Genomic DNA, 12716 nt, shown 5'->3' with positions numbered 1-12716 from the left:
CGCCCCGTCCCCGATCACGTCACACGCGCTTCCGGCCTCCTCTCGCGCCGGCCCGCCGCTCATCGCGAGGCTCCACGCCTTCTTAAAGGGACCGTGCCCTTGAGAATCGGATCTCAGCCTTTCAGTCGAACCCGAGCCTGGACGCACTAGGACGAGAGCGAGTTCGAGTCTAGGCTCCACTGGCTGGGTAGAAAAGCATCCGAGGCTCGTCTTTCTGAAAAGCGGGACACGCCACCCAGGGGATATGTCACCCACGTGGCTGTCGGGAGCACAAAGTCGCTGGCCACCTAAGGGGGCCTGGTGGTGCACCAGCACTCGGTGATGTTGGCTGCAGGAATCTCACCTAGGTTGCCAGGACGCAGAGGGGCCGCCACGGCGCCTCCACTTCCAGCCAAAGCGGGTCCTCCCGCCTCGGGGGCGGTACTGGAGGTCACCTTTTCCCCTCCGCTGATGCCTGGGAAGGCAGGAAGAGCAGAGCGCCCTTTTCCTGTCTCAAGGGCTTTATTGAGATGCAGTTTACATACCACAAAGTTCGCCTGTTTATTTCGTTTTGTTTTGTTTTTTTAAAGATGGAGTCTCCCTGTGTCGCCCAGGCTGGAGCGCAGTGGCGTGATCTCAGCTCACTGCAACCTCCGCCTCCCGAGTTCAAGCAATTCTCCTGCCTCAGCCTCCCGAGTAGCTGGGACTACAGGCGCCCGCCACCTCGTCCGGCTAATTTTTTTTCTTGTATTTTAGTAGAGACGGGGTTTCACTGTATTGCCCAGGCTGGTGTCAAACTCCTGAGCTCAGGCAATCCGCCTGCCTCGGTCTCCCAAAGTGCTGGGATTCCAGGCGTGAGCCACCGCGCCCGGCCTAATTCGCCTGCTTGAACTGTAAGTTCAGCCTGGAAGCGGCGGCTACGCCTGGAATCCCAGCACTTTGGGAGGCTGAGGCGGGCAGATCACTGGAGGCCAGTTTGAGACCAGCCTGGCCAACACGGTGCAACTCCGTCTCTACTAAAAATACAAAAATTAGGCTGGGTGCGGCGGCTCATGCCTGTAATCCCAGCACTTTGGGAGGCTGAGGCAGGAGGATCATGAGATCAGGAGATCGCGACCATCCTGGCTAACATGGTGAAACTCCGTCTCTACTAATAATACAAAAAAAAAAAAGAAACATTAGCCGGGTGTGGTGGTGGTCGCCTGTAGTCCCAGCTACTCCGTGGGCTGAGGTGGGAGAATGGCGTGAACCAGGAAAGCAGACCTTGCAGCCAAGATCGGGCCACTGCACTCCAGCATGGGCGACAGAGCAAGACTCCATCTCAAAAAAATAAACGAATAAGAAAAAATAAATAAAGTGTAAGCTCAATGGTTTAGGGTTTTGTTTTGTTTTTTTGTTTTTGACGGAGTCTTGCTCTGTTGCCAGGCTGGAGTGCAGTGGTGTGATCTCAGCTCACTGCAACCTCCGCCTCCCAGGTTCAAAAGATTCTCCTGCCTCAGCCTCCCGAGTAGCTGGGACTACAGGGGTGCATCACCACGCCCCGCTAATTTTTGTGTTTTTAGTAGAGACGGGGTTTCACCATGTTGGCCAGGATGGTCTCGATCTCTTGACCTCGTGATCTGCCTGCCTCAGCCTCCCAAAGTGCTGGGATCACAGGCGTGAGCCACTGCACCTGGTGGTTTTTTGTGTAGAGTTGTGCAACCATTACCCCTAATTTCTGAGCCTCCATCAGCCATCACTCCCCATCTCCTCTCTTCCCAGCCCCTGGCACCCACGCATCCCTTTCCCATCTCTGTGGATTGGCCTGTCCTGGACATTTCATAGAAATGGGGTCACACTGAGGCAGGTAGGGGGAGGGGGATTGATTAAGCTCAGGAATTTGAGACCAGCCTGGGCAACAAAGTGAGACTTCATCTATATAATTTAAGATAAATTAAAATAAAAGACTGGGCGCGGTGGCTCACACCTGTAATCTCAGTATTTTGGGAAGTCAAGGTGGGCGGATCACCTAAGGTCGGGAGTTTGAGACCAGCCTGACCAACATAGAGAAACGCCATCTCTACTAAAAATACAAAATTAGCCTGGCATGGTGGTGCATGCCTGTAATCCCAGCTATTCAGGAGGCTGAGGCAGGAGTATCGCTTGAACTGAGAGGCAGAGGTTGCAGTGAGCCAAGATCGTGCCATTGTACTCCAGCCTGGGCAACAAGAGCGAAACTCCATCTGAAAATAAAAAATAAAATAAATTAAAATTAAAATGTTCTCAGAATAGCAGTGGCTCCCACAGACAGGGCTTACTTAACTAGTTTGATATCAAAGAAATTGTTGAGAGAAAAGGAAGGAAGGCAGGGAGGGAGAAAGAGAAAGACAAGAAGGAAGGAAGGAGAAGAAAAGGGAAGGAAGGAAAGAGAGAGAAAAAAAGAAAAGTAAAAGGAAAGAAAAAGGAAAGAAGGAAGGAGAAGAAAGGAAGGAAGAAAAAGGAGAGAGAAAGGAAAGAAAGGAAAGGAAGGAAAGAGAAAGAAGAATGGAAGGAAGGAAGGAGAGAGAAAGAAGAAAAAGAAAAAAGAAAAAGGAGGAAAGAAACAAAGAAAGAAAGAGAAAGGGAAAGAAAGGAAGGAAGGAAGGATGGGAGGAAGGAAGGAAAGAAGGAAGGAGAAGGAAGGGAGGAAGGAAGGAAAGAAGGAAGGAGAAGAAAGGAAGGAAGGGAGAAAAGAAAGAGAAAGAAAAAGGAAAGAAAGGAAAGAGAAGGAAGGAAGAATGGAAAGAAGGAGAGAGAGAGAGAAAGAAAAAGAAAATAAAAGGAAGAAAAGAAAGAAAAAGAGAAAGGGAAAGAAAGGAAAGGAAGAAAGGAAAGAAGGGAAGGAAGGAAGGAAGGAAAGAGAAGGAAGGAAGGAAAGAAGGAAGGAAGGGAGGGAAGGAGGGAGAAAAGGGCCAGGCGCGGTGGTTAATGCCTGTAATCCCAGAACTTTGGGAGGCCAAGGAGGGAAGATTGCTTGAGGCCAGGGTTCAAGGCTGCAGTGAGCTACAATCACGTCACTGTACTCTAGCCTGGTCAACGTACGGAGACCCTGTCTCAAAACAAACAGCAACAACAACAAAAGGAACCACGGCGGGAGAGGATTCTTAGCCATGGTAAGCCATTTTCTGGGGTTAGACATTACTGCCGACACCCGGCCGCTCCCTGCTGCCCCCACTGCCTGGGGTCCCTGGGCCTGGGCGAACTCCTTCTCCATAGCCGAGTGCATTCGCCATAGACTGATGTCCGGGGACCCCAGGCAGAAACCACCTGAGCCCTGGGGCCTCGGGCCCACCCTGCTTCACAGGAGGCCACAGACTGAACACCTTCTAGCAACCTTTATTTGCAAACTCTGAGGGTGGACGCGGTGCCCGAGACGGACAGTGTCACGTTTCTCTCCCCCCACTTTCCCCTGGCTTCTGGGGTGCTCCAGCCTCTCCCCCCAGCCCACTCCCACCCAAACCCAAAATGCATAGGAGACTTCTCTCTCTCTCTTCCCCCCAGGCTGCGGGGTTCTACGGGGCCCACGCCTGGCAGGCCGGGCGTCGGGGGCTGGTGCTGGCTCCTCTGGGCCAGCCTGGGGAGGCAGCAGGGCAACAGTGCCTGTCAGGGACCCAGGCAGGGGCAAAGTCACTTTCTGAGCTGACAACTTCGGGTTCCAGCTGGCAGCCGGACCTGGGGTTTGGTGGGCGTGGCCCTGGCACGGGAGAGCCAGGTCTATGGTGGGAGGTCCATGGACATGCTGCAGAGGACAGGGCCTTGGAGGGTCATGGCCAGGAGGCCCAGCACCATGGCTGAGGCTGGGCAGCGGTGCTGGGGGCAGGCGGCAGCTCTAAGCCGGGGGCTGCTGTCAGGGGTGGTGGGTCCCACGCAGGAGCCCTGCTGCTGGTCCAGTGTAGAGGATGGGGGACAGGAGGTGCAGTCCTTCAGGGAGCCGCCACGGCAAGTGTAGCAGGAGGAGTGGCAGCTGGAGCAGACCCTCAGCGCGAGCGCCGCCGTGTGCCCAGGCCTGGCAGTCACCAACCTTGTGTGGTTGAAGAACCGCGGGGGGCAGTAGGCCAGGCAGAGCCGTCCCAGGATGTAGGCGGGGCCGTCACATACTGCTCAGGGACACGGATGCAAAGACCCATGAGCTCACCACCCGCGGCCTGTTGCCCGCCACCTGCCCGCCCGGGGCCACATGCACGCTGCCCACGGTGGCCACCGCCACCTCCCAGCAGTGGGCCCTGCAGCGCCGGCACTCACCCTGGCACAGCCCCTCAGTGTCCCGCTGCACACACGCGCTGCTGGTCACCTGGGGGCCTGTAGGCCGCGCTGTCATGTCCTCGGCTGTCCCATAGAGCAGCAGCGTGTAGCGGTACAACATCCCTGGGCAGGGGTCGCAGGTGGGCACAGGAGGAGGAGGAGGCGCTTGGCGGCCTGGTCCTGGTAGTCCCCAGGCTCCCTCTCCTGCAGCTCCCACCCGGGGCCCCAGACTGGTCCACATGTCTCAGGGAATTGCACGCCTACTGTGCACCTGTCACTGCACACCTACTGTGTGCCTGTCACTGCACACCATCTCCCGGGTGACTGCACGCCTACTGTGTGCGTGTTCTCTTGGAGAAGGCCACTGGGAACCCCTTGTGCAGTGGGGTCACCAAGGCTAACTCCGGAGCCCCTGGGGGTAGGTTGGAGAGCCAAGCCCCGCCCACCATGGTCCTGCCCCGCCCACCACAGCCCCGCCCCGCCCTCACCCGTGTTGAAATAGTAGCCCTTGTTCTCCAGGCCCAGGGTCCACACGCCTTGTGGGTTCTCATCCCAGAAGTGGGTGGACATGAAGACCCAGTTGTTGTAGCCTTCAGTGCTGACATCCAAGGGTCTGCGACAGAAGGGCGGGTGGGGGTGGGGGTGTCAAGAGGGATGGCTTTGTGAAGCCCGCAGAGCCCCACCAAGTGTCTGATCGCACGTGCTGGTGGCCGGGCGTCCTCTGGGTGTGGGTGGGGCCGTGACTCGGGGGTCTCATCCACTAGGCTGCCGTGTGACTCCTGTGGGCCTGGCCCCTCGCCGTGAGGACACTCCCGGTAGATGGCAGCGTTTACCCACAGGGCGTGAGGCCGCCCCTCCCCTCTGCGGGCCGCTCACCGTATGGCCACGAGTGTGGAGCGCGTGCCCATGGGGCTGGTGAGTGAGATCTCCAGGTCTCCGCGCCGGCTGTAGGACAACGTCAGCTGCGCCTGCACGTGCTCCAGCGAGCGGATGGAGTTGTGGCGGCCGGCGCAGGCCGACACGTTTTTCCTGATGTAGATCAGCGGCAGGATGGGGCTGGGGGGGTCGAGGGGTGAGGACCCTCCTGCGGCCTGCTGGGGGGTGGGGGGGCGGCCAGCAGGCGAGGTCGGGGCTCAGAGGTCACGGGGTCCAGCCCTCATTTTACAGATGGGTAAACTGAGGCCTCAGGCCTGTCCCCCACACCCCCAGCGGTGATAGCGGAGGGGCACGCAGGGGTCTCACGTGGGGCGGTTCTGGACCCGGACGGCACACTTCCTCTGCGGCTGGGTGGGCAGCCAGGTGCGGGCGGTGTCCACCAGCAGCCCGGCGTCCAGCAGCCCGTAGCCGTAGTGATGGCTCACTGTGCGGAAGGGCGGCTGTCATTCCCCCTGTGGGCCCGGGGTCTCCACCCCCGCCCCCGCCCGGCCCCGCCATACCTTGGCGCCCTACGCCGTTGGTCCTCCAGTCCTCGGCCTGCAGGTGCGCCGGCTTGGACGCGCGGACCACCAGATGCTGCATATCTCTCCACGTCAGGAACGGGCTGCAGGGGGCGGGGGCGGGTGAGCCGGGGTCTGCGCCTGGGGCGAGGGCGGTGGGCGGGGCCCCCGCAATCACCTACTTGGCCTCCAGCGCTAGCGCGATCATGCCGGCAGCCAGTGGGGCTGAGGCCGAGGTGCCCGTGTGCTGGTCCGTGCACTGGTGATGCAGGTCGGTGGTGACCTGAGGGCAGATGGGGGGCGGGACTCGGGGGACCGTGCACAGTGAGAATACAGCCCTTCTTCAAAATGTACCAAGGACTGGGCGGGCGCGGTGGCTCAGGCCTGTCTTCCCAGCACTTTGGGAGGCCGAGGTGGGTGAATCACCAGAGGTCAGGAGTTCGGGACCAGCCTGGTCAACATAGAGAAACCTTGTCTCTACTAAAAATACAAAAAAATTACCCGGGCATGGTGGCAGGCGCCTGTAATCCCAGCTACTCAGGAGGCTGAGGCAGGAGAATGGCATGAACCCAGGAGGTGGAGCTTGCAGTGAGCCAAGTTCGGGCCGCTGCACTCCAGCCTGGGTGACAGGGAGATGCTGAAGAGAGGGGAGGGGAGGGGAGGGGAGGGGAGGGGAGGGGAGGGGAGGGGAGGGGAGGGGAGGGGAGGGGAGGGGGGGGGAGAGAGAAGAGAAAGAGAGAGAGAGAAAAAGAAAGAAAAGAAAGGAAAGAAGAAAGGAAAGAAAGAAAGAGAGAGAAAGAAAAAGAAAGAAAGAAAGAAACTAAAGATTGAGCTTAAAAGGTGCCTGCTGGGTCATATGCCCGGAAGCCGGCCCTGCCTGAGACATGTGCAGGTCAGCGATGGGGCAGCAGCAGTAGGACCACAGGGCAGCCCTGGCAGGAAACTCGCCTGGGTTTGGAGGTATTCAGGGAAGCATTTGCTATATACCTGGCCCCGGAGCCTGAGAGATGACCCAGGCCCTCCTGGTTCTGGCCTGATGAGCCCTGCAGGGGAGCTCATCACTGCCTCAGGGACTCTCAAACACTGGGAGGTGAGTGTATGAGATGGGGAAAGGCCTGGGAGACTTCCTGGAGGCAGTGGCCCCAGGTGGGGGTCTGAAGGAAGAGTCAGCAAGGGCAGAAGAGGGGCAGTTGGCTGGGCGCGGTGGCTCAAGCCTGTAATCCCAGCACTTTGGGAGGCCGAGACGGGCGGATCACGAGGTCAGGAGATCGAGACCATCCTGGCTAACACGGTGAAACCCCGTCTCTACTAAAAATACAAAAAACTAGCCGGGCGAGGTGGCGGGCGCCTGTAGTCCCAGCTACTCGGGAGGCTGAGGCAGGAGAATGGCGGGAACCCGGGAGGCGGAGCTTGCAGTGAGCTGAGATCCGGCCACAGCACTCCAGCCTGGGCGACAGAGCGAGACACAGTCTCAAAAAAAAAAAAAAAAAAAAAAGAGGGGCAGTGATCGGGCACAGGGGCCTCCCCAAGGAGAATTTGAGGCAGGAGGGGCCTGGAGAAATGAGGGGGAACCTTCTTGCAAGGGGCTGAGACAGGTGGCTGGGGCCCAGGAGCTGGTTTCATCCAAGAACGCTGGTGGGCCACAGGAGGGCTGTGATTGGACTGGTGGGGTGGGATTTGGGTTTCATCTATGTATTTACTTTCTTAAGACAAGGTCTTGCTCTGCTGTCCAGGTGGAGTGCAGTGGTGTGATCATAGCTCACTGAAGCCTTGACCTCCTGGGCTCGAGCAATCCTCCCACCACAGCCTCCCGAGTAGCTAGGACCACAGATGTGTGCTATCAATCCCAGCCTAACTTTTTAATTTTTTGTAGAGATGGGGTCTCACTATGGTGCCCAGGCTGGTCTCAAACCCCTGGGCTCGCTGATCACGGTGGTTCACGTCTGTAATCCCAGCACTTTGGGAGGCTGAGGTGGGCGGATCACTTGAGGTCAGGAGTTTGAGACCAGCCTGGCCAACATGGTGAAACCCCTTCTCTACTAATAATACAAAAAGAAACCAGCCGGGCATGGTGGCACATGTCTGTAGTCCCAGCTACTCAAGAGGCTGAGGCATGAGAATTGCTTGAACCCGGGAGGTAGAGGTTGCAGTGAGCCGAGATCACGCCCCTGCACTCCAACCTGGGCAACAGAGTGAGACTGCATCTCAAAAACAAATAAACGAAAAGAAACCCTGGGCTAAAGTGATTCTCCCACTTTGGCCTCCCAAAGTGAGCTGTTGCACCCGTCTGGATTTGTTTTTGTTTTGTTTTGTTTTTTGTTGAGACAGGGTCTCGCTCTGTGGCCTAAAATAGAGTGCAGTGGTGCAGTCTCGGCTCCCTGCAACCTCTGTCTCCTGGGTTCAAGCAGTTCTCCTGCCTCAGCCTTCTGAGTAGCTGGGATTACAGGCGCGTGCCACCATGCGTGGATAATTTTTTTTTTTTTTTTGTATTTTTAGTAGAGATGAGGTTTTGCCATGTTGGCTAGGTTGGTCCTGAACTCCTGACCTCAGGTGATCCACCCACCTTGGCCTGCCAAAGTGATGGGATTACAGGCGCGAGCCACTGTGCTCAGCCTGGATTTGGGTTATTTATTTATTTATTTATTTATGAGATGGAAACTCGTTCTGTCACCCAGGCTGGAGTGCAGCGGCCCGATCTCAGCTCACGGCAAGCTCCACCTCCCAGGTTCATGCCATTCTCCTGCCTCAGCCTCCCGAGTAGCTGGGACTACAGGCGCCTGCCACCATGCCTGGCTAATTTTTTGTATATTGAGTAGAGACGGGATTTCACCGTGTTAGCCAGGATGGTCTCGATCTCCTGACCTCGTGATCCGCCTGCCTCGGCCTCCCAAAGTGCTGGGATTACAGGCGTGAGCCACTGTGCCCGGCCTGGATTTGCGTTTTCAAAGCAGCTTTGGGAGGGTGCTAAGTCACAGCGGTGGGGCAGGAGGGAGGTGAGGAGGCCAGGCTGGGATGGCAGGGCCTGGGGAGGGGACCCTGTTGAGGCAGCTGCACTCACGATCTGGGGGTCGGTGGCCACGCCGCTGCTGTAGGTGGTGGTGAGGGTGGAGGCGCAGGCTTCGCTGTACCAGGGCACGCGGCCCTGCTGGGTGGTGCTGCCCACGGAGAGCGTGTGGATGCTGTTGGTGTAGCCGTCGCAGTTGCAGTCGTCGTAGTGCAGGCCGCCGTTGCCCGAGGCCCAGATGAAGAGCGTGCCCAGCCCGCCGCGGCCCTGGGAAACCAGGAGGGGCGGGGAGGGGGCGTCGGCCTGGCCTGCCACCCTGGCCCTCCTTGGGCTCCCACTCACCTTGGTCACGCCACGCCGGAAGGCCTCGCGGGTGAGGATGCCGGGGCCGTCCACCGTGCGGCCGTCATCCTCGGGGCCCCAGCTGGCGCTGTAAATGTGGATGTGCTGTGGCTGCAGGCTCAGCGACTGGGCCTCGATGACATCGGTGATGGTACCGTCCAGCATCCGCACGCCTGCAGAGCCAGGGTGGGAGGGCCGCTGCCACCAGCCCTGCCCTTCCCCACACCCCAGCCCACCCTGCGCCACCCTGCGCCACTCCCCAGCCCCACCCGGGCCACTCCACACCACTCCCCAGCCCCACCCGCGCCACTCCACGCCACTCCCCAGCCCCACCCGCGCCACTCCACGCCACTCCCCAGCCCCACCCGCGCCACTCCACGCCACTCCCCAGCCCACCCAACACCACTCCCCAGCCCCACCCAGGCCCTCTCTCTGCTCCCTGGAGTGGACCATCCGTATTGGCTCAGCACCCCCTGAGCCCCAGAGTCTGGGGCCCTAGCACCACCCAGCAGTGACGGGGGGCTCCCGAGTCCTCCTCCCCTGGTCTGCGGGCCCAGCTCTCCGCCAGCATCACCCCCTTCCCTCTCTGTCCCCCAATGGTGCCGCTGGGGGACCCTGGGTACCTCCAATTCGGGCGTTGAAAGCGACCCCCACACCACAGAAGCCATTGTCGGCCATCGCGGCCACCTCCCCAGCACAGCGGGTCCCGTGCCTGGTGCCAGGGCCAAGAAGGGCTCCCGTCACGGCCTCCATCCCCCTGCCAGGTACTGGGGCTTCCCCCATGTGCTGTGGGAGCCCTGCTCACCGGTTCTCGTCGCTGGGGGTGTAGCGGGGCTGGGGGTCTGGGTCGTAGTCATTAAAGTCGTAGCTGGCCAGGGGGTCCTGGGGACAGGTGGGGATAGGAGGGGGCTGGGAGGCGTCCTTGGGTGGAGCCAGTCTCGGCACCTGGGGCAGCCCTCGCCCCCAGCCACCCGCGGTCTCACGTAGTTGGCCCAGAGGTCCGGGTGGTCCTTCTCGATGCCATCGTCCAGCACAGAGACCACAATGCCCTGGCCTGACAGCCCCTGGCCCCAGGCCTGCAGGACACTCAGGTCTGGTTGGGCCTCGCTGTTCTGCAGGGGGAGGCAGGGTGGTGACCCTGTGAGGGCCTGGGGTCGAGGGCGCTAGTGGCCCTGTCCCCACCCACCCACCCTGGCTGCCCGCTCACCATGTACCACTGCTTGGAGAACCAGGGGTCTGTGGGCACCACCACAGAGCGTTTCACCCGCCGCCGTAGCGTCTGCTGCTGGAACCACTGCACCTGCAGAGCGGAAGGTGGGTCAGGCCTGTCCGCTGCTCGCTCCTGGGGCCCCTCGTGGTTCAGGGAGTGAGGCAGCCCCATGCCCTGGGGCCCCGTGTTTGTGGGGGCTGCTCTCCAGCGTCCGCATGTACCTGGGGCTCTGTCTGCAGTCAGAGGGGACCGAGGCTTTTGGACCACCTGTCCTTGGGTCCACAGACGCATCGTCGCTGTCCCGGGTGACTGCAGGTCCCCAGGTCTCCACTCCACTCCTTCCCCCATCCCTGTTCTAGATCCTTCTCTCTCCTGCATCACTTCCTTTTTTTTTTTTTTTTTTTTTTTTTTTTTTGAGACAGAGTCTTGCTCTGTCGCCCAGGCTGGAGTGCAGTGGTGCAATCTTGGCTCACTGCAACCTCTGCCTCCCGGGTTCAAGCGATTCTCCTACCTCAGCCTCCCAAGTAGCTGGGACTACAGGCGCACACCACCATGCCCGGTTAATTTTTGTATTTTTAGTAGAGACGGGGTTTCGCCATGTTGGTCAGGCTGGTCTCAAACTCCTGAGCTCAAATAATCTGCCTGCCTTGGCCTCCTGAAGTGCCGGGATTACAGGCATGAATCACCACACCAGGCCTGGCTTCTCTCTTGCAAACCACATGAGAAACCGGCCACTGCTTTCCCTCCCAGTGCTATAAGCAGGCAGCTGTCCAGTCCTGTTCAAGGCACTTCCTGGCCTCCGAGGGCTTCCAAGGCTCCATCTCAACCCCTCAGCTTGACATCTCAGGCATTTTCTAGACAGGGCCCAGCCCGATCAGACCCAGGCCCCTTTCTGAGCACCCGGACACTGCGTCCTGAGGGCCACTGGGTGACTTTAAGGCTCCTACTCTTTGGAACCCATTCCTGTGTTGTAAAATCCCCTTCCCTCCATCCTATGACCTAGACGGTGGGGAAGGCATTCCATCTGTTCCTCCTTACCAGAGCCCCTGGGACCCAGAGGAGGGAGGGGAAGGGCAAGAGGTGACCACTGTGTACCAGGCCCTGGCAGGCGCCATGATTTCCGTATCTGGGTCTCCCTCCCTCCTCCTGCTGTACAGACTTGTGGTCCAGGTGGGTCTGAGCCACAGAAAGCACACAGCTGTTCATAACAACCACGAGAACCACAGAAGATGGCTAGTGGCCCCAGGAGGCGGCTGAGACCCTGAGAGGGTGGCCTCCAGGCCAGGCTCACCTTGGGGTCTTTCTTCAGGTGCAGGCGGTGGCCCCAGTGCGGGGTCAGGGACTGCTGGACCACGCCCCGGTGCCGCAGGTGAAAGTACTGCCCATCAGGGAAGATCTGGGGATGTGGGGAAGCGGCCGCACCGATAGGACCAGGCTCCCCTGCTGGAGCCCCCGAGGGCCGGTAACAGCCCCCTTTCTTGTCCTTCCCCACCAGGTGCTCTCTGGGAGTCCCAGAAGCTGAACTTGGCTGAGGCAGGGGTGGGCTGAGGCTCTTGATATTTAGGAGACCTTGTGGGCTCCCTCCCACTTGTCGGGGTCTAGGGTCCTCTAGTCCCTTCCACGCCCCCACTTCCCGTCCATCCCGGTCCCACCCACCGGCCCCAGGTTGACGAAGCCGAATTTGCGTGCCAGGCGCTCGACCTCCCGGTTACCCTGAGACACCCGGACGGCCCAGCTGCTGACATAGATGGGGGCTCGGACCGAGGCCCACCCCACAGCCCGGGGGCGGACGAGGGCCAGGGCCAAGACCCGGAGCAGCCACAGCGCAATCGGGGCGGGCCGCATGGAGGCGGGGCGGGGCCGGGGGCGGGGCCTGCGCAAAGCCCCTCCCTCCCGCCAAACCGCCGAGTGGACCCAGGCGTCCTCTCAGCCCCCGGCTCCATAGCAACGCGGAAGGCTTCGACTCCCAGGGGGCCTTGCGGCTACTCAGCCAAGACGGGCGCGAAGATCTGACAGAAGCGGGGCAGGGACGCACGCCTGCCCGTCTCCCGCAGACCCACACCCTCGGGAGCCTCAGTTTTCCCATTTGTACAACGACAAGACTAACCCAGAGAAGCGGGTTCACTGTTGCAGTAACGCCTCCTACCCTTTCTTTGGCCTCGCCCACTTTCCAACACACCCCTCCTTCGAGAATCAGCCCGGCCTCCTATCCGGGCTAATCAGAATCATTCTTTCGAGTAATCCCGCCTCCCCCGATAAGCCCCGCCCCGTTCCCGCCCCTACCATTCCGCCCTGCCTCCTTTGTGATCAGCCCCGCCCTCCACTGCTCTCGCCAATGAATCGCGTCCCGTTTCTCCAATCGGCTCGGATTTTTCTTTAGCCCCACCCACCGGCTCCGCCCCCACCCGCGCCTCTCCTCGCCCTGGCTCCACCCCCTCAGTGTCGCAGCCAATAATCCCGTCCCCTGACGCCGCCCTTCCAATCA

At 59.9% G+C, this 12716-nt stretch overlaps 1 protein-coding gene across 4 annotated transcripts; it reads right to left on the bottom strand.

Annotated features, from left to right (window-relative positions):
- Positions 1–3317: 3317 nt before the first annotated feature.
- On the bottom strand, positions 3318–12414 carry PCSK4 (proprotein convertase subtilisin/kexin type 4). Of its 4 annotated transcripts, none has more exons than XM_050770214.1 (15): positions 12339–12414; positions 11523–11627; positions 10229–10321; positions 10005–10133; positions 9827–9903; positions 9645–9733; positions 9022–9194; positions 8734–8946; positions 5858–5958; positions 5676–5779; positions 5482–5599; positions 5116–5295; positions 4728–4852; positions 4240–4362; positions 3318–4094 (listed from the first exon to the last, which is right to left on the bottom strand). In XM_050770214.1, exons 3-15 carry the CDS (start codon positions 10229–10231, stop codon positions 3712–3714), a joined length of 1818 nt encoding a protein of 605 aa, XP_050626171.1. In that variant the 5' UTR covers positions 10232–10321; positions 11523–11627; positions 12339–12414; the 3' UTR covers positions 3318–3711. The 4 variants fall into 4 exon arrangements, with proteins under 4 accessions (XP_050626171.1, XP_050626168.1, XP_050626169.1 ...); XM_050770211.1 differs by lacking the exon at positions 12339–12414 and adding an exon at positions 11888–12186; XM_050770212.1 differs by lacking the exon at positions 12339–12414 and adding an exon at positions 11888–12161 and having other exon boundaries at positions 5116–5268.
- Between the last annotated feature and the right edge of the window lie 302 nt (positions 12415–12716).

Source organism: Macaca thibetana, chromosome 19 (assembly GCF_024542745.1).
Source record: "Macaca thibetana thibetana isolate TM-01 chromosome 19, ASM2454274v1, whole genome shotgun sequence".
NCBI lineage: Eukaryota > Metazoa > Chordata > Mammalia > Primates > Cercopithecidae > Macaca > Macaca thibetana.
The sequence above is the reverse complement of the archived record's forward strand: the minus strand, read 5'-3'. Positions and strand labels throughout refer to the sequence as shown.